Source organism: Osmerus eperlanus, chromosome 2 (assembly GCF_963692335.1).
Source record: "Osmerus eperlanus chromosome 2, fOsmEpe2.1, whole genome shotgun sequence".
Classification (NCBI taxonomy): Eukaryota; Metazoa; Chordata; class Actinopteri; order Osmeriformes; family Osmeridae; genus Osmerus; species Osmerus eperlanus.
The window spans coordinates 5,316,263-5,344,017 of NC_085019.1; the positions used below are offsets into that span (position 1 = coordinate 5,316,263).

The following is a 27,755-nucleotide window of genomic DNA, read 5'->3' on the forward strand; positions in this document are numbered from 1 at the left end:
ATCATTAAAATTCAGCAGCTTCGGGCTGGCACTTGGCACCCTTACCAGGCCCGGTTGGGCTCGGCTGCTTGGCATGCATGCCAGTGCCAACTTGAACATTCTACCCACTGACCAGGGTACTGGCCACCATTTCTCCTCTACTTCACTGGTGGAGTGTTAACTGTATTAACTCTATGAACTACTCTTTTAGGGATTCTGACTGACGCTTTGCTCTTGTAACATTACACTACTCTTTATTTGACGTGAGTGCGTGTCTTAATCTGACCAGCTTCTTTGAGAGCAGAGTAATGTGTTGCAAGGATTGTATGAATATTATTTCCTTCTCCATATTTTTGAAAATCATCTCTACTTTTATTTATTTTTAAAAGTAGAGTTTTCGTGTTTTTATATATTTATATATATTGTTTACTACATTATAAAACATTCAAGAGAACACTTTTTGTTCACTTTGTCTTGTCAGTTCTTATCCACTAAAGTGACAGCATGTTCTATTCTTCTGTGAGCCAATTTGCCTAAAAACACTGCACATACCTCATACCACATTAATCTCAAGCAGAGAACGTGACTATTTCCTGCTAACTTTCTCCTGTGGTGTCGTTCAGAGTTGACCATCCTCCATCTGGTCCTCCTCATAGCTGAACTGTAAATGATTGTCCAATCATCTTTTCGGTGGATAAATTAAATTCCAAAACACAGTCATGTCTAATATGAAGGCTTGTTAGGAGGGATCCGCCCACCATGCAGATGTAGCAGAGGATTGAGGGGTTTTGGTATTCCAAGCTGTTCAATATCTGTTGCAAACTCCTTCAAAGTTTGCACACAAAAAAAAGTGTTCCGCTAGCTCCTTTCGCTCCAACAGTTAAAACTAAGATAAGAACGTAATTTACATAATTTCCATAAAAGACGACAACTAAAACTTGAAGAAAAAAAAGTATCTTTTATTTCATTTTTTCCACAGAAATGGCCAGCAAATGGGTTAGCTGTGCATGTGTAAATGATGTAGTTAATATGGACAACAATATATTATACAGCCTAGACAATGGTAAACTGTAATAATATTCAAAATAATCCTGCTCTCTCTGGACGTGGTGAGGCAGAGACTTCTGCTCACACAGAGAAACAGGAAACAGAAAACCGAGGCGGTCACAAAATGGCACCCAATGAAGATTATGAACATTTTATCTCTTTGATTTGATGTGGTGGGTTACTGATTGTAGGCTGCGTAATGTTTTGTTAATGATTCCATTGAAAACGTAACATGTAAAATGTAACAAATGAGCATTAGAAGAAGGCACAAATACATTTTGCAAGTGTAGACATGGGTTACAGTGACTTGGCACCTGATTGTAGCTTGTGAGGAAGATATACACAAATAAAACCTTTTGTCATTTATAGTCACACACACAGGCATACATGCACACACACACACACACACAAACACACACACACACACACACACCATACACACACACAGACACACGTAACACATCTGTCCATCATGGTAACGGCATAGATCTTCCTCAAACTGTAATTTGCTCTACTGTTTGTGTCTAGTAACTGTCTATCTTACCCCGTCTTGAGTGTTTGGTCCCCAAGGGTCAATCAAATGGACAGCGGATGTTAAACAAGCACACACACGCACACATCTGTGTATCGTCCTGTCTGCGTCGATGCATAGGTCCAGCTGACATGTAACTCGGTGGGCATGGTATTCTCTTACCCCACTTCCTTTCACCCAAGATCATGACTAATCGCAATTGGGCAAGCCTAGCGGTCGGACACCTGTCTGGTCACATGCTCTTCCACAGAAACTACGCTTTCGTTCCTCTTTCTTGGAATGGACATTTCTGGTATTGATCTTCTACGGAATGACGTCAAAAGTAAATAAAGAAAGAATGTGTGAGGAATTGTATCTTGATCCACTGGTTTTCATTAAGGGGAATAAACCCCCTATACCCCTCCCACATTAAGTGTGTATAACAACAGAACACAAAAAAAGAGAAATAATGTAATAAACATAAATATATAAGACTTTTCGAATCCCCAAATAAAACAACAACATTTAAGATTCAAACTAATTGAATTAAGACTGGTCCATGGGGTTGAATGTGTGCATATTCGGTGATAAAGCTCAACCTCCTAAAATGAAAACACCATTCTGGTCCACAAGCACATTGATAAATGGATCTCTAAATCCTTCTGCCTGCTCTCGGCATGGATTTGGATTGAAACCTCTCTCCTCTTCCAGCTTAGTCTCAAGCGGGCACACATCCTCACTAGCAGTGCTGAACTGGAAGGGGGCTTTGTCAGAGATGGGGTTTGGGGGATGGGAGGATTGAGGGACTCTGGGAAGGAGCAGTCTTTGGGGGTGGGGGTCCTCAAAAATGTCCTCACAGAGGAATTTGGTTCCCCGTCCACAGCAATCGCTATCTGATTCAAGGTTAGTCCTCAGAGGGGTGAAAGGTTAAAAACTGTGTATAAAATCAGCAGGCACTTTTTTTCTTCTTGAATGTTTGTCTCGTGTCTCAAATGGGCACAGGTAACCTACAACAAACATCTAGAACGTTCCCCCATTCTGCCTCACTCCCTGCCTCACTCCCTGTCATTCCTTCCCTCCTTCATTCCTTCCATCCTTCCTTCATTAGCAGTGCATCAGTGGGAGGCCCCTGGACTCCAGGGTACCTGCCTGGCTAGCCAGGTCAGTGCGTCCGGGTGGCCCCTAGGGTCTGGAGAGGGTGGTGTAGACGGGCTGCTCCCAGCTGGGCGCAGAGGGGCTGTGGGTGGGGGGGATGGACAGACTGTTGAGGATGGGGCTGCCGTAGGGCCGCCTGGAGGAGTGGAAGTAGGGGTACTGGTAGAGGCTGGAGGGGTAGCCTGAGTAGGGGCTGTAATAGTTGGAGCTCTGCAGGTCTGTATAGTCACACTGGGAGCTGGAGAAGGAGGCGGCGGAGGCGGCGGAGGCGGCGGAGGCGGCGGCCGAGGTCACGCAGGACTGGCCGCCGTAGGAGCCGCCGTAGTCGGAGTGGGAGGGCGAGCCGTGGGAGTGCTCGCTGTAGTGGGAGGGGCTCAGCTGCTCCGTCTTGATGTGAGGTCGGTGCTGCGCCGCGTCGCCGGCCGATGAGGAGGAGGACATGGCGGCGGCGGCCTTGCGGTTCCAGGACGGCCCGCTGGTGCCGGCGTGGCCGTACGGAGACGGGTAGGAAGCCCCTGGGTTCTGCCCGTGGCCGTGGTGGTCTGAGGGCAGGGCGGAGCCGGAGGCGGAGTGACCGTTGAGGGGGAGGTACTGGTCAAACTCGTGCACGTCGAAGGCCTCCATGTTGCTGATGACGTCCGTGCTCAGCTCCGAGATGTCCACGTTGCTGAAGTCGATGTTTTGCCGGCCGTTGTCCAGGAGACGCCTGCCCTCGTGCTTCAGGTCCTGCTTGCCCCCGTTGTGCAAGTCTGTTTTGGGGGTGGTCGGGGGTGTGGGCGGCCCATGAGGCTGGCCTGCAGAGAACAGGGAGAGGGGGGTGAGAGGGTGCTTCGGAGAGAAAAAAAAGATCTAGTAACAAAGCTTCCACATTCCATATGCAAAAATAACCCGATGCTGTTCCCTGATACTGTATGAGCTGTGAAGCTGTGCTCCTCTCACCTGTGTGTTCGTGGTGGCGGTGTCCGTCCAGACCAGCCAGTCCTGCCATCCCTGGCTCAGCCTTGTACATCTGATGGCCCAGCTCGGCTCCAGAGTCCGAGTCACTCTGTCCCGGTTTCACGTTCTTCCTCCGGCGTGGCTGGTACTTGTAGTCCGGGTGATCTTTCTTGTGCTGCACACGGAGCCTCTCTGCCTCCTCCACAAACGGCCTCTTCTCACTCTCCGAGAGCAGCCTATGCAAACGGTTAGCACACCATTAATGAATGAAGAATTTTGAATATGTTTGAATAATATGCTGGCTCTAAAATGATATGATAATGTCAGTTATGGTAGCAAAAAAAATTATATAAATTAAATAAAACATGACTCAAGGTCATCACACAGAAAATGCTGTATTTTTTTAAAGGTCTTGGCTTAAATTAGATTTGGGACTTTTGGTTGTGTTATGCAGCAGTTTAGACATTCAAAAAAATACCATGCAATTATTATTTTCCTTTGTGATTTCAAATTGTGTAAACCTACTAAACCCTAAATTCTTAATTCATGCAGATATCAAAATGTGACAGGGTCGCCAAAGTATTATTTTGTTCATTTTTGTCCGTTTCTTGATAAATTATGAAGTTCAAAATCAAGTAATTTTTTAATGTCAGAGGAATAATAATAATAGCTTATTTTATTCATAGATACATACCGCCAAAGTTTTCCCAAAGTTTTGCTGAGTTCGGCATTGTGGAGATGAGGATATTGGTCAGCCAGCTTTCTGCGCGCCGCTTGCGCCCAGACCATAAACGCGTTCATCGGTCTTTTGACGTGAGGTTTATTTTTCAGCGATCCGTTCCCCCTCACAGGCATGGGCACGAGGGACCAGTCGTATCCCTTGAGAACCTGCGACACTGCGTCTCGTATGCACGCAGGAAAGCGATCATCATCCTCGCCGTCCAGTTTCTTTCCCAAGCCAGACAGCAGAGATCCGTGCCCGTCGGATCCCGTCGGCGAGGATGGTGCATCCGAGTCAGATTCATCCTGGGACATGGAGCTGGTTGTGCCGGCTGGACTGCACGGCGGGTCGCTGATCGACTTGTCTTGTTCATCCGTCATTTTCAACATTGATTAATCTTAGGAGGATGAAATCCTTGTAAAGATGTCAAGTCAAAAGTACTTAAGAAAAAAGTCAAGCAAATAAAAGCGCTTGCAGCCAAATAAATTGCGCATTTACGCACAGTGAACCATGGTAAATCCCTTCACAACATGAACATGAAGTAGGGGTCCGTTGTTTTTGTTATTTGATTTGTTTGTTTTTCCTCGTTCTTTTTTCTATGTTGTCATGGGTAGTGTATTTCAGGAGATGGAAGTCTGCGATGTGAGTCCAGACGCTGAGTGATAGAAGAAGTTTACTGGAAGTTTAAAGCCTTCACTCCACCTTCTTTCTCTGATTGGCTCGACGGCACCACCAATGTCGAATCTCATTGGTTTCACTTTTTGGATTGACAGGCCATTTGATGCCTTTTTCCTCGGAGGTGAATAATTTCTGTAACAGTTCCCCTGTTATTTTAATATAGTCTACAGTTTCATGGCTATAGTGTTGATCAAATAGTGTGCAGTAGACCTACTTGATTATCATGTACAACGCTTGGTCGTTATTTGACACAATGAAATGCAGAAAGTACCAATTTGACATACAAATACTGTCACATCGCTTTACACTGTAGAATGTCTTGGCGTTAATAGCGAGACTAGCATTTTAAAGGCAATGATAAGACATCAAACATAGTTAATGTGTCAGAAACCGTAGGCTACGTTTTACTTCGACAATCCTTCCTTTACAACAATGGAACGCTTTGGAAATATGTTTAAAAAAAGTTATCAGGCCTGCACAAAACATTTGATGCACAAATGTTATGGAATAATGTTCATAACAAAGCATCAAAACAAGTTACCATTACCTTGTGGCAGCGAATATCTTAAGACAATGATTACAGGGATATAATACTATCCCATTAGCTGCACAAATTAATCTAATAATATAATTGAAAAAAGTTTTCAAATATTTTATGTGTAGGCTATTCGAAGAGCATAGCAGGATTACTATATGGCGAAGTGTTGATACATTGGTGAGGTGGTTATGTCGTGGTGCAGGCCATGGTTATGCTGTTGGTCAACGCACAATTTTGTGAGCAACAGTCATGTTAGTCAGGTTTGATGACATATGGCATCCAATATTGGTGGGTCTTTCGGTTTTATGTCATTTTATTTTATGGGACGTTTTGTAGGCATGTCACATGACAAAAGTATATTCCTTCCAAAGTGAGGTCAAAGTTTGCACCAATTCCCATATGTTGTATAATATGCCACTGCTGGCAGGATGCTCCTCTTTAATCTGGCCAAGTAAAGTGGAATGATTTTAAATCAAGTAGGTCGAGGGATTCCAGACCAACAATAAAGTTTGAAGCCGGGAAAATACGAAGTGGAATAACCTAGAATTTATTAACAGAGAAAAAGTTTTATACGGGAATCGTAAGAGCTCTATGAGAAAAGAAAATGTGACGATGTGCATAAAATTCGTTTATTTCGTTCGAGTATCGTATTATTAAAAACGTTTTATTCAGCACCCACGTAGTTATTTGTCAACAAAGTACGTTTTTGTTCAATATTATGGTGAAGAATCCTAAAAACGTTAAGTTACTGCTGCTCTGTTTGCTCATGTTTTCAAAAGTTTAAATTCGCTCGCAACCGAAAGAGCTCTTAACCAAATAATTGAGAATTATTATTAAGATACATCTCGTATGTCTTACCTAATACTTAATTGTTGACAAGTACGATAACTCAGAAAGTCTGACCTATATGTGGAGTTGTGCTCCGATCTGCATGCGCACTGAAGGCATCTCATGCCCCTTGCTGTCGACCAATTAGACGTAAGGCAAGTCGGCGCGCCGCAGTCACTTTTTTCACATCAGTCTAGTCAACATGCCTCAGAAGAGGAAGTCAATATGCTAAGTCCTATAGTGATATAGTGCATCTCCCATATACTGTATATAGGCGGTATATAGGCGATATATATACTGCATATTTATCATGTTTAAAAAGAAATCCTCTATTCATTATATGAATATTGTGACCATCTCTCTCTCTATCCTTTTCCTTCTCCTTTCCCTCTCTCTCTCTCTCTCTCTCTCTCTCTCTCTCATCTCTCTCTCTCTCTCTCTCTCTCTCTCTCTCTCTCTCTCTCTCTCTCTCTCTCTCTCTCTCTCTCTCTTACTCTCTCTCTCTCTCTCTCTCTCTCTCTCTCTCTCTCTCTCTCTCTCTCTCTCTCTCTCTCTCTCTCTCTCTCTCTCTCTCTCTCTCTCTCTCTCTCTCTCTCCATTCCAGACAGTACCAAAGAAGCTGTGTACCATACAGCATGCAATGACAATTACAGCCTGAATTTGAATGCAAACAAATGTCCAGGCCTCTTGTTCAAACATTGTGGGACACACACAGGACAGTCAAGAGTACTTGAACTAAAACAAAGGTCTCTGTTGGTGGCTCGATAACAAGGCCCATGACAGCCAGTGAGCCCAGGTACTCTGGCAAAGGTTCTTTTGTTAAAGGTTCTTCACTTCTACACACCAAACACAGAGGAGGAAGTTTAAAAAAACTCCCACAGAAGTCTGTTTGTTATCCAGGAGGAAGGAAAATAACAGATGTGACTTAAAAATGAACCAGGCCCTTTATGATGTTGAGTGTAGCACAGAGAGAGCAGGGCAGATAAGAAGAGGAGAGATGGAATCACAACCTTTGTTAAAGGAGTCTTTGTGTCAGTGTACTGTATAGTTTCATTTTTAGCCTTCCCGGGAAGAGAGCAGATATATTTCAGTTGGCGGACAGTTTAGTTCACTCTAAACAGTGTTCACTGCAGGTCCACCTGTGGATTGTAAAGCGTGGACTGTTTCATGTGACGGAAGAGACCCTTGCCAATGTGGAATATGTTGGTGGTTAACTGACGCTTCTGTGAGAGGAATCGTATCGTGCTGCCGGGAGGTAAGAAACAGCTTGTACATTTACTGAGATTACCAATACCAAGATGGCATGCAGTCTGGAGAGCTCAAGAGAGGGGCTGGACTCTTAGAGAAAGCATGTGGATGAAAGCTTTTGGGTATTCTATAACATAATGATGGGCCGTACACATATACATGTACAAACCTCGATGCTAATTCTTCATTTCAAGAGAATTTTCATAAGCCTTAATGATATTAATATGTTAGCTATGTGGGTCGTTTCCTTTTTTTTTGCTTTAGTGCATTCTATTGTACCACACAAGTGATGCAATCTAAATTTCACATTTCTGTGGTTGTTCTTTGAGGCTTCATGAAGGATGGCTGGAGTCAAGTCCAGTGCATGTTACAGAATGGATAGAAAGCCAAGATCATTGCTGTCAAACATGTCTGATGGTCTTTAGCTGCATTCTAAGACCTGCTTCCACTCTTTACACATGCTGGACTGCTTTGTGTGTGTGTGTGTGTGTGTGTGTGTGTGTGTGTGTGTGTGTGTGTGTGAGTGAGTGAGTGAGTGTGTGCACGTGCATGTGTTTCATCCACCAAGGACTGAATGATGGTCACCTTAAAGATAGGGTACAAAACCCAGATGGATCAAATGTGTTGTGCAGGGCACGACAGGAGCAACACAGACTATCCTAAGTGTGTGGGTCGCTACCCTGGCCAGAACTAGACTACCTGACTGTGGGTCCGTGTTGGTACAACAGCATATGGCCACCGACAGGACTAACCAGTGTAGAGAAACCAGAGGTCAGCTCAGATAACCAGGGGAAATAGGGAGGGGGTGAGGGGGGGAGGGGGTGCGCCCCCTCACCCCCCCACAAGCATGACCGCTCAGGGACGGCTAGTAGGAAGGGAAATATCATCCGACAGCTGCTTTCAGGCGCTGCCAAGTGGTGGGTCTGGCCCTGAGGTTTCACCGGGGTCTGGTGTCAGGAGAGGTGGAACGGGGCAGAGAGAGAGAGAGAGAGAGAGAGAGAGAGAGAGACAGAGAGAGAGAGAGAGAGAGAGAGAGAGAGAGAGAGAGAGAGAGAGGAGGGAAAGAATAGAGAAAGAAGGGTAGAACGAGAAAGAGCGAGAGAGGGCGAGGCGGAAGGAGAGAACAACATAAATAGAGAGAGTCTTGGAGGTGGAAAGCCAGAAACGGGGCGAGGGAGAGGCGGAGCGAGAGAGGGAGAGAGGCGGTCAGGAGAGACCGGCGAGCGCTACCTTCACGGCTCTGTGTTGTGGGGAGCGCTCTGTTAGATCCTGCTGCTCTGCGCTCCTTGTTCCTTGATGAGGACAGCGGGGGAGAAGAGGAAGGAGGGAGGGAGGGCGAAAAAAAGAGAGGGGAAAGGGGCGACTGCGCGTGAACCTCGAGTGTCCCAAAGAGAGACGGAAGGTTTTCATTTTCGTCCTGCTGGAGATCTCTTCTAGAAGAGGGGGAAGTGGGGTAAAGATTTTTCTCCTTTGGAGCCAGGTCTCGGCCCGTGCTTTCCTAAGTCTCCAGGGCGCCGCTCGGCTCTGCCCCACGCGCAAATAATACCCTCCTGCTTAAGTAATGCGCATACGAAATTAAATTACACAGTCACCCGCAGGAAACTTACATCTTTCGTGTGGCCTCGCTGTTTTTCAATACACTTAAGCATGCCTGTGCTCTGACCAATCCATTCGAAGAAGGGCTGTGGGGACGCAGGGGCCCGAGCACAAGCATATATCATAGCCTAAACGTTATGTGTGATCAACAGGTTGCGAGACTGTGTGTAAATGTGCTCTCTCTAACCAGAGTAGCCTGGGTATGCTGTTGAGGGGTTTGTGAGAGGATTGGTTGGAGGCAGGGTCGGGGCATTAAGATGAGCTTTCAGTAGAAAGAAAAAAAAACGGTTGCAGAACATACTGTATGGTGGTCAGTTTAAAACAACAGCAGCCAGTAGACTCATTTCAAATCCAGTATGGCCTGTGATGTCACGCAGAGGTGTGTGTGTGTGTGGGGGGGGGGCCAACTTAACTGTCAATCGATCATTCGATCATTCAATCACGCAAACGTCCCATACAGAGCACATTTCGTACGAACAATGTAATGCCATGAGCCAACGTCACCCTGTGTTGAACAAGAGAGAGACTTGGTTGACTTGAGATGAAGTCACACAGTGCTGCTGCCAGCAGCTACTGACTGGGGTCATTCACACATGTCATTTATGTAGCACACAGGAACCGTGCTCACACAGAGATCAGGTATTCTGCCATGAAAACACTCGACCGTCCATGGCTGTATCATGTGGTACGGCCAAGTTCTTCTCACACACATTAAAGCAAATCATCTATCACATATGCTCCCCCCCCCCCCCTCTTCTTCCCTCCCCTCTTGTCCCCGCCTCTGGTGGGGGTGGGCGCTGGATGTTTTCATTTGTTGACCCGGTGCCAAATGTGTTCTCCAGGTTGTCTACTTAGTCAGGTGGGGCGTGGCCTGGAGGATGTGGGAGCAGGCGGGGGCTGGTTCTAATCACCGCTTCCGCCCCCCCCCCCCACCCCCCCAACATCACATAACCCCCCGCCCACTCCCTGACAGCTGCCATGCGTTAGGGACCTCCTATTGACCCTTGACCCCTAGCTCTCCTAAAATACGTTCTATTAAAACACCTTAATGAGGGGTTTACAGGCCCAATCGCAAGGTTTTATTTAGACCTATTAGGCGACGCGGGGAGATGGTGGTTGGGTGGAGGGAGTTGAGGGGGTGGTTCGATGTAGGGCGGTGCGGAGGGGGTGGTTCGGGGTAGGGCGGTGCGGAGGGGGTGGTGGGTAGCGGCCGATGTGTCGGGGTTGTTTGAGACTGAAGGAAACAATTAGTCCCAACCTCTCAGGGTGTGTTTGGCCTAAAGCCTAGTTTGGTTTGAATGTCAGGAGCATTGAAAGGCCTTCTAGTACTTCCAGATTAGAGGGTGTTGTTCCATGACACGTAACTGTCCTGTGGTATGGCTTGTTGTGTTGATCCCTATTATAGAAGGACTCAGAGACTTTGGGACAAGAGTTAGATGGAAGCGAGGGGAGAGGCAAGTGTTTTCTTTTTTTCTGACCTTTCATATGTTTTCAAAATGTTTTTATTTTCTTCTCCTCCTTCATATTTGTTTTCTTTCAGACTTGTATGTCTTAAAGACATCGGCCTCTATGCACTGTCCTGCATGTGCATTCAGATATGAAACAGACATTCCTCAATGGAAACCAACAGTACCAGGCATCTCGTATGTGACGTGGATGACAATTCTAGCGGCAGCCACAACGAAGCCTGTCTGTGTTTCACGTCTCTCCAAGGTGATTGTGGTGGGGACCAGGAATTTAGGCCCAGGGCCAGGTCTTGTCATCTGTGCTTCCCTGTGCACATGTGATGTTCAGCCCTGCTTAGTCGTCCCCTGTGACAGGATAAGTGCACAGGATGACGGGGTGGGGGGGCGAATCACTCCTCATCTTGATCCTGTGTCATGTCCCAGCCCCAGACAGCCGTGGGAGGGGGGAGCAGCAGGGGGGATACTGTATGTCCTTTTTTATTATCTGCCGATGTACTTCCCCCTTTTCCTTCTCCTTTCCCTCGCTCTCACTCTTTCTTTCTCGCCCTCTCTCTCTCTTTCTTTTTCGCCCTCTCTCTCTCTCTCTCTCTCTCTCTCTCTCTCTCTCTCTCTCTCTCTCTCTCTCTCTCTCTCTCTCTCTCTCTCTCTCTCTCTCTCTCTCTCTCTCTCTCTCTCTCTCTCTCTCTCTCTCTCTCTCTCTCTTCTGTCTCCTCCCTCTGCAGATGGTCCAGATAAAACTTGTGGTGTGCTCAGTCTTCCAGACCTTTTTGATCCCAGATTCTCATAAATCATCTTCCTAATTTGCCTGTGAATTAGATGGTACAAGACATGTAGTCTTTTTTGTGTGGGGGGGGGACGGGGGGGGTTGAGCAAGGGGGGTAGAAAAAAGAGAACCGCCCCTCGACTTTACGGGAAAAGGAAGGTCTTCTCCACAATAGCGCGACCGCCAGAGTTCGTCTGGCTCGGGGACTGGCTCACAGCGCTTGGCTCCGTGCACTAAGATAACTCTCCTGTGGATTGTTTTTACTTAGGGATAATTAAACCAAGGAAGAGACCCAGTCACAACGCTGTATACAGCACCACACACACACACACATACACACACGCACATGCACGCACACACACTCTCAAACACGTACACACACACATCCTCACGCACACTCTCAGACATGCACGTACACCCTCCCTCGCACACACCGCGCACCACGCTCACACGCGTACGGGTGCACGCACACACACGCACCTCTGCCCCGTACACATGCAGACACACATCGGCGCACACACACACGCGCGTGGCCACGCTCGCGTGCTCCATCACACGCCGCGCACAAACCTTTTACGATGTGCACACGAGCTAACACGGACACGCAAACTAGGCCACAAGCGTAAACACAGTCACAAACACGTACCTAAAATACTGCGGCTAACATGCAATATAACTGAAGTTATAAAAGTCTGCAGTTGGAGTCACTGGAGAGGGACATACCAAAGATAGATACCTTGACATGCTCCATTATATTATATATTATATTTATATGGCAGCCTGATTCACGCTTATGCAAATTGTCCCTTAATAGAGTTTGGTAGCAGTGCTCCAAAACACATCTGCACACCTGGCGCTAAACCCGATTAGCCTCAAATCTGTCTCGTGGACACTGACGAAAGTGTTATCCAATATGACTGTGGTTAACCTATTCCTGGAATGGAGTCTATTGTGACCCATAAACGAAAGCAGTCTCGTTGGAAGTGTGTTTAGATGATTATGTGGGTGGTGTGGCACAGACCGAGTATACGTCTAGCTCTGCTTCTGGGTGCTGTTCGGCCGATGTTCCCGAAAAAAGTTAATGAACTGAATCATCCAATGGGTTTTGATTCCTCCTCTTGCCGCTTGCGACAGCAGATCAAGGGATTCTGTAGTGGAAGTACTGTAGCAAGAAGGAAGGGGACGAGGGGGCGGAGGGGGAGGGGGGGGGGGGGTGGGCTGAGGTTGAGGGGGGTTGCAGCCTTGCAGCCACAGAAACAGTTTGTGAAACCCAGAAGCGCTCATAAATGCCGTCTTCAGTTCATGTGTAACCTCATAAGCCTATAAACACCCATCAGGGCCAGCATGACCGCGCTGTGGAAAACAACGTTACAATATTATCTGGAGATTAGCGCCCGTACACATACGCAGTCAGCCGCAAGCCCTCAGATGTGCTCCCTAAAAGACCAGTAATTGGATCAAGAGGCGTTCAGGAGATGTCATCACGGGGGAATGTGCTGCCCCCCCCCCCTCCCTTCCCAACCTCATAATAATCCTCTGCCTCCTAATCCCCCCCTTCCAGCCAATCGCCGTTAATTGTAATCGAGTCATTGGATGCCAGTCGGGGATGTGTGAGTATATATAGCCCTTACAGTACAGGAATGTGCTTCCATTTCAGGAGGCTTCTCTGAACTGTCAATTTTCTGTTTCTGATTGGTTAATGGATGGCCTGGTTTTGGCAGTGGGAGGGTGGGTGGAGGGGGGTCGAGGGAGAAGGGAGAGTGGGGTAGATAAGATGGTGCTCTGTGTGATGCTAAAGGCCAGCTGCTAACAAGGCCAGCGCCACTGATCATGTGATTTGCATTTCCCAGCCATACTTTGGAGACTGAGATCATGTCATCCGATCTTAAGAAAAATTATAAAAATAAAAAAAACAGTGCATGTACTGTACAAACATTACTGTACGTTAACTCTGCAGCTGACATCTGACTGCACATACGGTAAAAAATATTGTTTCTAAGTACGCCAAAAGTGACCATATCAGAAGTTAGTATACTGCATTTACAAAGCAACATTTCCCTGGACTTTAGAGAACTTAAGTAACCCAGTTAAAAAATCTGACAGACCATTCCACCTGCACACCTGTCCATGCTCAGACGAGGTGAGAGGGGAGGACTTTTTTGTTGTGTGTGCCAGGGCGTTGCTGTTTCTAGGTTCCTAGTTCGTTTGTTGAAGTTACCTACTCGGTTACGCCCCAGTTTGCCTCAGGCAGAGTAAAACAGGAAGTTGGTTCCAACCACAGCATGTGTTTAAGTATATCCTGGTGTCACTCTTTCATTATTTCCAACAGTTATTCTCATCTTTACTCCCAACATGCAAATCACGGCGGTGGAACAACCAACAGTCGCGTGGGGTTGATCTTGAGATCCATCCTACCATGCCAAAAACGTTATTCTCATAACAGATGAGCCAGCTACATCAGTATTTGACATCCAAGCTTGGTTGACAGAGGTCCCTTCCTGTCAACGAGAGGTGTAGAGGATTGTAATGATTGGACTCGGGAGAAGTAGCAGCGATCCAAGTGCCGGCCTTTAATAGTAGTTTAGTGTAGTCAAGCAGGCACAGGTCGTCAACAGGCAAACAAAGCAATGCAGGGGAATCCAAAGGATAGTCGGGTCACAAGCTTGGGTCGAACAGGGGCTGGCAGGGATATCAGAGGCTAGGCACAGAGCAGGTATGGATGTCAGGCAGAGGTCGTCATCTAGGTTTCTAAGAATCCAAAGGGAAAAGCAGGAGAATGGTCGAGACAAAAACAAAGGTTCGGTGATAAGTAACGCTCGGTATTGCAGGTAAAGAATCACTAACAGAAACAGGCTAAGCTGGTATATATAGACTGAAATATATATAATCAGGTAAAGGAGATGCAGGTGTGTGTGTGAGGAATTTCAAAACTCTGGTGACTGGGAGGTGACTGTCACAAGGATGAAGAAGGTGGAGGAGGACAAACAGTTTCCTCTGTGGTACAGGTCTTCCCACAGGGAGGAAGGCTGGGGGTTGACAGCTTGACCTCTAGCATGCTGTCCAGACCTCTGCACCGTCAACACACGGATGGAATTACAAACTGATGATTAAATCAGCATCTCTCTGATCCAGCTCTCACTCTCACCTGACTGTGGCTAATTATCCTGGGTGTGCGTTGTGTTTGTGTACGATTAGCATGTCTCTCTGGGTGTGTGCGTGCATGCGCGTTTTGCATGTCTGTCTGTTGGTGTGTTTGTTTGTGTCGGTGAGGGCGTTTTGCATTGCTTGTGTGTACGTGCGCGCGCGCGTGTGTGTGTGTTTGTTATCCTGAAAACAAGCTTGTTCTGTGTCTGTGCCAGCAGGTCTGCGCAGGTCACTGCAGCCGGCTTCACACCCTGCTCAGCTGTGTTGGGGCCATGCGCTCACAGTGTAACTGATGGGCCACAGGTGGTGGATAATGGACATGGTGCTGTTATAAATCCGATTCAATAAAACGTTCTCTTACTGTCTGTGCGTCTGTCTGTCTGTCTGTCTGTCTGTCTGCCTCTCTCTCTCTCTTCTCTCTCTCTCTCTCTCTCTCTCTCTCTCTCTCTCTCTCTCTCTCTCTCTCTCTCTCTCTCTCTCTCTCTCTCTTTCTCTCCTTTTCCACCCCGCAAATTTAGACTGATGTCTGATGTCTCCTGAAGGCTGCTGTGCTTTCCCCTCTAACTACTCTGACTCTGCTTTAGGGTTAATCTGGTAGTATTGGTTGATTTAATGGAACATTAGGAGTGGCGTGCTGCCTTCCTGGTACCTCGGGTGTCTGCTAATGACCACCCCAGAGACAGCTTAGAACAGATTTAATATTCACTGTAAATCTAGCTGGCTGCTAGGCACCAGACTTAACTAGACTCTGCTTTGTGGACCAGAGTGGCGACTGAGGTTCCACCCTGCCTCTGTGCTGTACATGTCACTGTTGCTTTGCCTGATGCCTGTGGCTCTCTTACTGTACTTTAGACTGCAGGCATCCCTCCCCCGCTTATTGTTAGGGATCAATTCATCATTGGTAATTTGACAATGATGTGGCCTGTAACTTCCCCCCCTGCTGAAAGCGAGCCGCAGAGAGAGGAAGAAAGAGAGAGCGGGAAGGACAGAGAGAGGGAGAGAGAGAGGGAAAGAAAGAGGGCGATTAACCTTTAGATTCAAACATCTAGCCTCTCTCCATGTCTCCACCCTCCGTCTCTCCTCCTTCCTGGCCTTGAGTCTGTCCATTTCTCTCTCCTTCTCTCCCCTCTGGTCCTCCAGTTTCTGTAGCTCTGCCCTTCTGTCCATCAGTCTCTCCATCTTCCTGCCCTCTGCTCCTCCATCCCCCTCTACTCCGTAGGTGTCATGTACTTGAGGACAACCAAATGTGCTTGGGTTGTTAATCTGGAGTAGGAGGATGAGGTGGAGGAGGAGGTAAAGGTGGAGGGATATGAGGAGGTGGAGGGACATGAAATGACTGACTGGGTGGTATGTGGGGACATGGGGGGTGACTGGGTGGTATGTGGGGACATGGGGGGTGACTGGGTGGTATCTGGGGACATGGGGGGTGACTGGGTGGTATCTGGGGACATGGGGGGTGACTGTGTGGTATCTGGGGACATGGGGGGTGACTGTGTGGTATCTGGGGACATGGGGGGTGACTGGGTGGTATGTGGGGACATGGGGGGTGACTGGGTGGTATCTGGGGACATGGGGGGTGACTGGGTGGTATCTGGGGACATGGGGGGTGACTGGGTGGTATGTGGGGACATGGGGGTGACTGGGTGGTATGTGGGGACATGGGGTGTGACTGGGTGGTATCTGGGGACATGGGGGGTGACTGGGTGGTATCTGGGGACATGGGGGGTGACTGGGTGGTATCTGGGGACATGGGGGGTGACTGGGTGGTATCTGGGGACATGGGGGTGACTGGGTGGTATCTGGGGACATGGGGGGTGACTGGGTGGTATGTGGGGACATGGGGGGTGACTGGGTGGTATCTGGGGACATGGGGGGTGACTGGGTGGTATCTGGGGACATGGGGGGTGACTGGGTGGTATCTGGGGACATGGGGGGTGACTGGGTGGTATGTGGGGACATGGGGGGTGACTGGGTGGTATCTGGGGACGTGGGGGGTGACTGGGTGGTATCTGGGGACATGGAGGGTGACTGGGTGGTATGTGGGGACATGGGGGGTGACTGGGTGGTATCTGGGGACATGGGGGGTGACTGGGTGGTGTCTGGGGACATGGGGGGTGACTGGGAAATTGAGGTATATATGACATGGCAGACTGCAGACAGACATTCTTGTAAGCTTTGCTAATAAGAATCAAAGAATCATGTCTTACTTCTCTGCAACACTTTACATTAATGTGACAACAGAAACCACACAACTAGCTACAAAGCAACACCTTTAGTAAAAAACAATGTATGTAGATAGGAACAGCCATGACATTAAATACCAAGGTTGAATACTCCATATCAAGTTTCACTACTAATGTGTAATAACTTTTACTGATAAACTGTAATGCAGTCTAACTACACAACAATTCCAATGTAACTATACCATATATTGTAGCTAATGTGACCTTAACGTAAACTGCTGCCTGCATCTATAGTACTGTCACTCTCTATCTGGACCATATGACCCACTTATCTGGTCTACATCAGGTCTGATTTGCAAAAGTTGCTTTGCATAAACTTTCAAGTCCCCCATTTGAATAATATAGAACATTTCTATGACCATGCTTTATGCATGCTTGAGCAAGGTTTGGGCGTGTCCTTAGCAGGGACTGTGTGTTAGTGGCATGTGTATCTATTTTGTGTGTATGTGTGTGTGTATGTGTGTGTGAGGGGTTCGTATGGGTGCCAGAACACCCTCCCAAGACCCCCCTGCTACTGTATGTAACGTTGCTGAAAGACGCACACTGCAAGTGACACAGCATATAGCCAAGCAGAACTTGGACTGCCTTTTTCTCCCCCTCCCCTCTCTCCCTCCCTCCCTCCCTCCCTCCTCGCTCACTTCTCCTCTTCTTGTTGCAGTTGCGTTCGTGCGCCCCGGAAAGATTACAAAGAGGCGCTTTGTGAGGGGATGCAGCTGCTGAAATCCCACCAGATCCAGCTGAAGAGAGAAGGGAGCAGGTGGGTCAACAACCAGACCCCTCCGTTCCCAGAATATCAGGCTGCAGAGCTGACACACACACACACACGCGCACACACACACACACACACACACGCAAACACACAGGCAAACAGGCACACGCACAAACACGGGCCCACACTCACAGACACACCCCTGACATAACCCCCCTTTGCCACTACAATCATACAAACAAACAAATAAACAAAAATATAAAAACCTCTTCGACCTCAACCAAACGACTGCCCACACTGTAACAAGTGAGCAGCACTTCCATCGCCATGACAATGGTGCATCACGTGATAAAAAAAAAACAACACTGACAAGCCATGGAAATAAAACAGACTCCCACACAATTCAGAACGTCCATGTTCAACACCATTTAGAACACGGTTGCTCGTTTGCTAGAAGCACACTCAGCATAAACATGAACGTACTGCTTGGCAACATGTCATTCGGAGCCGTGTCCCTCCAGAAGGATGGAAGAGAGGGAGATGAGCACTGATGGCGAGACCTCAGATAGCTGAGGGGGTTGTGGGGCGGTCAGGAGAGGCCAAGGGAGGAAAGATGCTGTTATCTCGGTGAATCAGACATTTTTGCAGATTAAAGTGCTGCCAGAATGTGGTCTTACTTTATCACCACAGGGGCGCTGGTAAGAAGACCCTCATTCAGCTCTAAGAGAAAGGAGGAAGTGGAGAGGGAGAGGGAGAGAGGAAAGGACTGGGAGAGACGGGTGGAACGAAGACAGAGGAAGCGATGCAGGGCACCTTGTCTTGTTGGGCTGGCATATCTTCTTTCATATCATCCCTCTCTTTGTCTGTACGTCGCTGAACTCATGCTAGGGGTACTTTTTAGGGATTCAAATTAGGATGAATAAACAAGATGGTTCCACATCTTTACCACATACTTTGCCTGGCTTTAATTCCAACCTTGCGTGAGATAAGAGCCCTTGAAGTTGAGAACGGATGTTGGGGGACATTTTTGCAGTTTTTTGTCGTATTATAACGTTGCAAAGCCTGCATTCTCTCCCAGGATCATCTGCAGAGGGTCCTCTGTTACAAATAATATATGCAGTCTCCACGACCATATTACCAAAACACTGATGAATATTGAGTGGACTTTGCATATGTTTTCTCGGTGCCGTCATGTTTCATAAACAACCCTTTTGATAACCATAAAATAAATATGTAAATCAATAACGGGGGAGTTTGGTGAGGAGGAGTCTGGGATATCTGAACTGCTCTTCATCTTAGAATACTGGTCTGTGGCTGGTGTACTTGATAGTCAGGAAATCCCCTGTTATTGCACACACACATACATTACACCATCACACACACACACACACACACTATATGTTGCACATACAAACACACAAACACTTTCTCTCACACACAAATGACGACACATGGACAGACACACTGTTTCTATTACACTGTCTCTGAGTTCTACACATACACACACAAACACCCCCCCCCCCCCCTTACACACATATAACCCCCCCCACACACGCACACACACACACACCCGCACACTCCTTTCCCGTGCTCTAATTTTGCCGTGTCCTCTGTTGATAACAAGGTCTTCAGTCACAGCCTCAGTGTGCTCGTAGAAAGCCTGCTTGCTGCTCCCTGGCCAGCCGGCTCCACTGCCAGGCCTGCTTCCCCCTGAAAGAGCCCAGTGTCCCTCAGACACTTAGTATTCCTGCCCAGCCTCGCCACACCACCCTCGGCTACATCCTTATCACCACCCCCTGGCCCCCCGGCTACAGTCCTCACAGCCCATCTGAAAACCTCCACAAGCAACCTTGTCTGTATTGGTGCCTTTTTTCAATCTATTTTCTTGGAAATGGTTAAATGTGTAGACAGCAGTTTCACTTTGATGTTGGTGGGACGTTGGATAACCTCCTTCATGAGTTCTTCCCAAGGCCAGTGGAGATTAGCATTGTGAGAGGTTGTGTGTGTGAGAGGGCTGTATAGGTGATGGGCTGGTTGGTTATTACGTCTATCTAAGAGCACTGCTGGCTGGGTGGGTAGCTGTCTGTCTGTCTGTCTGTCTGTGTGCTTACCGGCTGACTGACTGATTGGCTGGCTGACTGAATAAATGAATGCTGCATGCCTGGTTGGGTGGCTGGCTGGCTGGTTTCCTCGCTGACTGTCTGTCTGACTGACTGGTTGTCTGGACAGACTGGGGGTTTCATTCTCTAGGAGTCTAGGCCTAGCACACACTCTTCGTGTGTTCAGGAAGGTCATTCCTTGCTAATCTGTCATTCTTATGCATCAGATACAGACACTAAGCGTTGGGTCGTTCTCCATGCGGATTCCATGCGCTGGTTTCCGTGCGCGCGCACGCGTGTGCCTGTCGTGCGCGACGGGCTTCAGAGGGAGGTGCCTCGCCGAGTTCCTCTTCCTTCCAGACATCTGGTTCTCCACGTCTCCACATGTCAGAGAGTGTGGGAAGCTGGGAACGACTGGACTTCATCAATTCACTAACAGTTTCAATAAGCATGGATGTGTGTATGCTGTGTGTGTTGTGTGTGTGTGTGTGTGTGTGTGAGAGAGTGATGGATATCACAAGGGTTTGTGGTGGTTTCCTGAAGCCATTGTCCCCAGCCACAGGCCTTACAATGAATCTTCATCATGTCAGATAGCTGTCGTTGCCCCTCGGTCCACATTCACAGCACTCTGACTTCAGGCTGGTGTTCATCTCCCCAAAATGTATAATTCCAATTCCATGGTTCACTGATTTCAAAGACACATCACCCTCAAGTCCCTCTCTTCCTCCATCCCTCCTCACTCCCTCTCTTCCTCCATCCCTCCTCACTCCCTCTCTTCCTCCATCCCTCCTCACTCCCTCTCTTCCTCCATCCCTCCTCACTCCCTCTCTTCCTCCATCCCTCCTCACTCCCTCTCTTCCTCCATCCCTCCTCCCTCCCTCTCTTCCTCCATCCCTCCTCACTCCCTCTCTTCCTCCATCCCTCCTCACTCCCTCTCTTCCTCCATCCCTCCTCACTCCCTCCCTTCCTCCATCCCTCCTCACTCCCTCCCTTCCTCCATCCCTTCTCACTACCTACCTTTCTCCAATACTCCTCCCTCCCTCCTCCCAACCTCCTTCCTGCATCTCACTGGAGTGTGGGGCATGTGTGCTCAGTTAGACAACAGAGTGGGTAGACAGCGACCGGGAAGGCTGAGAGAGAGAGATAGAGAAGAAGATGGAAATGCAGTACATGCATAGAGAGAGCGCGGGGTGGGGGGGGGGGGGGACGACAACAGAAGACAGAGAGAAATCAAAAGTAGGGAAGGGGGTGAGAAAGGTGAGGAGAGGAGATGGAGAAAGAGAGACTGGGAGAGGAGAGTGGAAAAAAAGAGGTATGGAGCGATGGAGAGGAGGAGGAAGGGGGTTGTCTCGGGGCCAGCGTGGTTTGTTTTCAAAGGGCCGTGCTGAGGATGTGTTGAGAGGTTGAGGAGCAGAGAGAGCTCTCTGGTTTGGGTTTCGCCACCCCAGGACACAGTTTGGGAGGAGGTGGGGTGAGGTGGGGTGGGGGTTGCGGGGGGGGGGGGGGGGTTGAGGGATTGGGGGGGGGGGGGGTACCACAACGTGGGTTCTTCTTCCAACAGCAGAACCCACTGCAGGAGCCTGCATACACGCGCGTGAGCCTGCGTGAGCGTGCGTGTGTGCGTGTCGTCGGCCTGAGCATCATGTGTCTGTATGGTGTTTATGGAGTATGCTGAATATTATCTCTAGGAGCTTTACGTAATGGCAGTTCGATAGTCAGTACAAAAAGAGAACATACTACAATGCCGCACTAGGGAGTCATTCATTCAATTAATCATCAATGGAGAAAAAAAAAAAAATGCCATTTCAATAAAGGGAAGTAAATGTCTGTCCGGATTGTGAAGTAACTGTCATGAGTGCCCAGCAGCGTTGATTTCCCTATTTTGCCGCTGGGGCAGTGACACGCCAGCGATAAGCATTGAAGCAGAGCGACCTGCTTTGCATGGACAAATGACAAGGCATGGGGAGAGAGGAGCACATGGGAAAACCTGGCTCATTTGGTTATTCAAAGCCTCTCCACTCTCCCTTTTCTAGCATGGCCCGGTCCCTCTCACTCAGGGCTGCCTCGGCCCTCCAACATGTCTGTAAATGCAAAATACCATGCAAAGAGTCACATTTGCATCTCTCTGTCTCCTTTCAGACTCACCCGTTATACACCACCTGTGGTTTGATTAATTATCCACAAGTAGCTTTATGAGGCAGCCACAGACTATTTTGGATTACTTCAGTCCCCCAAAAAAAGAACAAAATACTTTTTGCTTTTGACATTAGCGTGATATTAATGTAGGGAATGGGTGAGTGAATTAAGAATGCATCGTAAAGATGACCTCTCCAAACATTGCTCTTCACTCGCGGTCATAAAGAAATGGGAATGTTTTTATGAGTTCAACTGACTGCCTGTAGCAATGGGTAGATGACAGCGACGTCCATCTCTCACCTACTGATGACCTCTATCATATGGTCTATCAGGTCTGTCCAAGGCAGGACAGGCTTTCACACTCAAATGTGCCTGCAGTAGCTGCTCTGCTTATTGAACGCTAGCTGGCTCCCTGCGTTCACTTTCTGTTTCCTGCCCAGCTCTCGTGATGTCATCACCTGGCGCCAGAACAGAATCACCACGGGCTGGTTTGCAATCACTATTATTCATTTTCTTCGGTTTCAGGTCTTTACCCCTTAAAACGTCTCTTTTACACCCTCCTCCCTTGAATAAAAGAAAAGAACATGATATACATCTCGAATGCAAATATAAAAGCCTTCAGACGGCTTGTCTGGCTGTTTTATGGTCTCAAAGGATGTGTTGATGCCAAACAGTGAGGCTGGTGCTGAGACTGGAGCTGCGTTTCCTGCCAAATACTGAAGCTGGTGCTGTGGCTGCTGGTGTTATTTCCATCAGGCTGGTGTAGACCTGGGAAGAAGTCGAGCAACAGTGCTGTAGCTAGGCAGGTGCCAAGAATATAATTTTCCTTAAGTGCTTACAACTGTAAAAACCCAAAGTTGATTCCCTGAGACTCAAAGTAATTACAGCCCAATTTCAACTGCAGAAAAAGACTTAGACCGTTAGTATTCGCAGAACCCCAGATACTTAATGTGGTCTGTCTAATATTTGTTTTATTTGAATGTTTTAACTTTCAAGTTCATAATTTATGTAGGCCATGTGTGATTCTTCTTGAGAGAATGCCACTGCCTGTGGTTAACCCGGAGACCATGAATCACGGTGGATATCTTGGATTTCTGTATCATTACCATTATGGGAAAGCATGACCCGGAGTAGGACAGCCAGTCATCTGGTCTCTGTCACACCTATCCAGACTCATAGTTACCAGTCAGTGGTTAATATGGCCTGCCTGCCTGCCTGATCTGTCTGCCTGTCTCACTGCCTGCCTGCCTAGGAAGTAGGGTGCAGTGGTCGGGGAAAGGGGGTTCAAGTAACAGTGAAAAGGGGGGATGGGGTAGGTGGTAAGTGCCAGGGGTTATGGAGCAGGGGGGAAGAGGTTAGGGGGGAAGGGGTTAGGGGGGAAGGGGTTAGGGGGGAAGGCTGCAGGCAGACAGGCAGCGTGACTGTGCACCTGTCGGAGAGGAAGGCCTGGATAATCACTCTAAGCTGGAAGTGAAGCAGCCATGTGCACTGAAGGGCACAGCCTGGGACGAGAGGCTCCTTGGTCTGGAGGGGGGGGGGGGGGGGGAGGGGAGGGAGGGAATAGTCCAAAAAGAGGAGGGTTGAGCGGGGGAGGGCAGGGTGCGCATAATGGGGGAGCGAGAGACCATCCTTGTTTCATTTGAGATGGATGATGTTGTCTTAGGCCACGCCCATATCCTTTCGACAGCCTTCAATCTGAAACTGCTCTGAAGGGAATTCTCTTCTGGGCCTCTCTGTCTCCTTCTATCTTCTCTTTCTCTCTCTCTCTCTCTCTCTCTCTTTCTCTCTCTCTCTCTCTCTCTCTCTCTCTCTCTCTCTCTCTCTCTCTCTCTTTCTCGGTATGTCTCTCTCTGTTGCACACACACACATACTCTCTCTTTCTGCTGACTCATCATCCTCTGTCAGAATCCCGCCTCCATGAAAGTACCCCGGATTGCAATTGGCTCCCTCAGGCGTGGCTGTGGAACAGAAAGAGCTGCAGGTCGGAACTTGAGTCATTCTCTGGGAAAGAACCCAGGCGTTCCGTGGAGGTTCCGTGGAACACACTCTCAGTTCTGTTCTGTTGACGAAGGGTGAGGTTGAGCTCCCAGCACAACTCTGGAGGCTGGACCACACAGTGTGTGAAAACCTGACCCTTGGACACACCTCTCTTCCAATGTGTGTGTGTACACATGTGGGTCTGTACGTGTGCGTGCGCATGTGTGTGTACATCGGTGTCTGTGTGCATTTTGGACTGTGTGTGTGTGTGCCTGTGTGTGTGTGTGTGCGTGTGCGTGTACATTGGTGTCTGTGTGCATTCGGTGTCTGTGTGTGTGTTTGTGTGTGTGTGTGCCTGTGTGTGTGTGTGTGTACATCGGTGTCTGTGTGCATTTGGGACTGTGTGTGTGTTTGTGTGTGCCTGTGTTGTGTGTGTGTGTGTGTCTGATTACACACGGGTGTTTTCCCTCAACAAACAAAGGCAGCCTCACGCCCTGGCGCTCAGCTGAGAGGAGATGCACAACCGGCCCTCTTACCCAGAGAAACGAGCCGCCACTGACAGCCAGGATCTCCTTATGATTCCATCATGCGTCATACTGGACACGAGGCCAGCCGGTGCAAACTGCCGACAGTAGATTTAAAGTGGTTTTAACAATCGCTTCATGACAGATTCAGGGAATCCAATTCCAGTTTTTGTCTGTGGATCACTGCTGTTAGTTGGCTAAGTAGGATAAACATTCTCGGTAAACATCAAAGCAAAAACCGGGCCAAATAAGATACTCCTTTCTGTTTTCAGTTTAGAATTTGCTCCATGTTTGTGTTGCTTTCTAAAATGCTGTTCCTGGATGGAAGGCATGTACATGCAATCTCCCTGTGGTCTGATTTACCGCAGTCAGACAATCACATTCTGATGTGTGTTGATGTTTGTGTGTGTCCAGCTTGGTTAATTGAATTGGTCAGGCACATGTAAACACATCACGTTTGCTAGGACTCTCCTTCTCTAAGTCCTGACCGCTGCAAACCATTCAAGCCAGGGTCTCACGTCTCAGAATCGAAGGCCTCTCTCTCTTCATCACTCGTTTCTCTCCACAGTGTGGACTTCTTAAGCGTCTTAAGATTAAATTTAGCCAACTGTCTTGCTACAGCTCTGGACATGGGCCAGTGTGTGCCTTTTTTGTTGTTGCTTTGAAATAAATTCAGGGCTCAAATTAAACACCCATGACTGAATGTGATAGCAATTAGTCTCCTGCCTGCGTTCTTCACCTCTAACACTTGATCTCCAGACTTGTTAGCCGCTTGTTTTTTGTTCTCGTGCTCTAGAATGTTGTGGAACAGTTTTAATAAACAGATCTGGGAATGGCTCAATTGGATGAGATGTTGTGCTGGTAAACGTAGGGTTGTAGGTTCAAAACCAGTCAAAGGCAATTTTAGTCGGGTGGCTGAGCGGTGAGGAAATCGGGCTAGTAATCCGAAGGTTGCCAGTTCGATTCCCGGTCATGCTAACTGACGTTGTGTCCTTGGGCAAGGCACTTCACCCTACTTGCCTCGGGGGAATGTCCCTGTACTTACTGTAAGTCGCTCTGGATAAGAGCGTCTGCTAAATGACTAAATGTAATGTAAATGTAATAAGTAACACAATGCCAAGTAGATAAAGGTCTTCGATTATTTGTGCAATGCCTTGTACATATCTGATATCTGTTATATCTGATATTAAATATATTTTGGTTTCTGAAATGGGCCAAAAGAGAAATTATACCAGCGTGCAACAGTACAGTACCAAGTGGCTAACCCTCCTGTGCTCACAAATTCACACATTCAACCGATTTCATGAAGCTTGACATTTTGAGTAAAACAAACTTGTACACTAATTGCTGTCGTGGTGAGTTCTTCTGCTGAGTGTAGACGGAGAAAAAGCAACAGACCCCTTTTCAACAGGTTCTTACCAAGCACTGGAACTGAACTGGGCTTTTTAAATGTACATAACTTGGATCCTGTCTGCAGCTTGTCAATGTGCTTCCACTTACATCCACTACAACTGTTTTTTTTCCTTCTCTCTTTCTCCCTCTACCCTCACCCCCCCCCGCCCCCCTTCTCTTTCCCTCCTCTACCTCTATCTCTCCTCGCCCCAGCAGACCCCCGGGAGGAGTTTGAAGTGGTGTTCCCTGGACTTGGTTGAGTTTCCAGCCTGGTCTTGTTGTGTCTGGAGGCTGGATCTTGGCAGGGCTGGATTTGAGGCTGAAATATGAATCGAATGCTGTGCACTGCACACCACAGGAGGACATGGTTTCTTTGCTCCTTTCAGAGACTGCGGCAAGGGGGGGGGGGGGGGGGGGGGGGTGAGGTGGTTGAGGTTTCTCTGTGTCTGGGACCAGGCTCCCTGCTTAGGGACAAGGGGATTCAACCCCCCTCCCCCCCATCCCTTCCTCCAGGCTGTCAGGAAGTCTACCATTCTTCTCATTGGTGGAGGTTTTCAGACATCAGACTATTTCATCCGAAACGTCGGTTTAAAGTCTAACGACCATAACGCTGCGGGGACTGAACGATGGATGTTATTCTGTTGTCCCTGGAAGTCTTATTGTGTTTTATGTAAACGACTGCTTTTTATTTGCATGTCTTGCCCCTCTTGGCATTAACAGAAATGTTACACAAAAACAAATTAGGTCAACGGTTCATGTTTCAGGTATCAGGGTTTGTTGAGAACATACCGTGTTATCAATGCGGTACATTTTTTCCTTGTCTGTCGAGTAAAAATGCTCAGCCCCCCTTTGATGACTCGTGTTTCCTGGGGAGGCAAGGGAGGGGGGGAGAGGTGTGGTTAGACCTGGCAGTGTTGAGGGTGAAGCTGACACCTCACTGGACTGCTACCTGGGCCTCACTAGGGAGGCACTCTGCAACCTGTTGGGCCCATACACGCACGCAGACACATCCCACGTATTCATTTGTCACCCGCAAAAAACACCTACACAGACATGGATGCATACACACGCACATACACATCCCACGTATTCACATACACACACACACGCACACGCACACAAACACACACAGACCTACACATATACACACAGACACACACACAGTCTCATTACAGCAGGGTCCCCTACCATGGCCAAGCTTGAGGTAGCATGTAATCTGTATGTTTTATTGGCCACTGGTCGGACACAGCTAATAACTTCCTGAGGGAGCCCCCAGCGACCCCCCCACCCCACCCCTCCCTCAGCTCCCCCCCTCCGCACCCCTCCCCCTGCCCTCTCTCCTCTGTGACTGACTAACGGCTCAGGTTATGGGCTCAGACAATTTCAGCCCTAAACATTTTTATGACGTTGCATTGGCATAAATGCCCTGTGTCCCTGCCCTAGCTTGTTTCACTATGTTGAACCGGCAGAGAAGGATTACACAGACTTACATAGTGTGATATTCATTTTATATTAGATTCCATAAAACATTTTCTTATAAGTACAGCTTTGGTTTGTTGTATTTGTGGTCTGGTTTGGGGAATCATCTCTTTCTCCAAGATTCTGCTTCCTTTTTGAAGTCTCGCCAACCGACGAGGCATTTATGAAAATATCCAAGTTCCTTCATTTAAACATCCTTCAAATAAAACATGTGTCCAAGATTGAATCTGAATGACTAATTGAATGACTGTATCATGATGTTCTCCTGAAATTCAATTACAAATACTGAATGCACAGTACAGATGGACCAGAGGCTTGAGCAATATACTGATTGCTCCTCCTCCTCCTCCTCCTCCTGCATATCCACCCTCCCCTCCCTCTCGTTTCCCCATCCACTTGAATCCCTTCTTCCTACACCTAATGCTCCTGTTTGTTCCCCCAACGCCTTCTTAACTCCTTAAATCTTCATCTCCCTCGTGCGCCTCTCTTCCTCCATCCATCCTTCCCTCCTTCCCTCCTTTCCTCCTTTCCTTCTTCCTGCTCCTGTTGTTCCTCATCAACCATCTCTTCCTCCTCCTCCTCCTCC

At 48.0% G+C, this 27,755-nt stretch overlaps 1 protein-coding gene and 1 long non-coding RNA gene across 2 annotated transcripts; one reads left to right on the top strand and one right to left on the bottom strand.

The window, feature by feature from the left end:
* Positions 1-917: 917 nt before the first annotated feature.
* Positions 918-4,996, bottom strand: LOC134008493 (transcription factor Sox-8-like). Its single transcript, XM_062447901.1, has 3 exons — positions 4,323-4,996; positions 3,632-3,864; positions 918-3,486 (listed from the first exon to the last, which is right to left on the bottom strand). Exons 1-3 carry the CDS (start codon positions 4,736-4,738, stop codon positions 2,720-2,722), a joined length of 1,416 nt encoding a protein of 471 aa, XP_062303885.1. The 5' UTR covers positions 4,739-4,996; the 3' UTR covers positions 918-2,719.
* Positions 4,997-7,282: 2,286 nt separating this feature from the next.
* On the top strand, positions 7,283-26,958 carry LOC134037580 (uncharacterized). The gene is made up of 3 exons (XR_009932543.1): positions 7,283-7,648; positions 17,512-17,614; positions 25,907-26,958. It is a non-coding gene; the product is annotated as an uncharacterized LOC134037580 (long non-coding RNA).
* Positions 26,959-27,755: the final 797 nt, after the last annotated feature.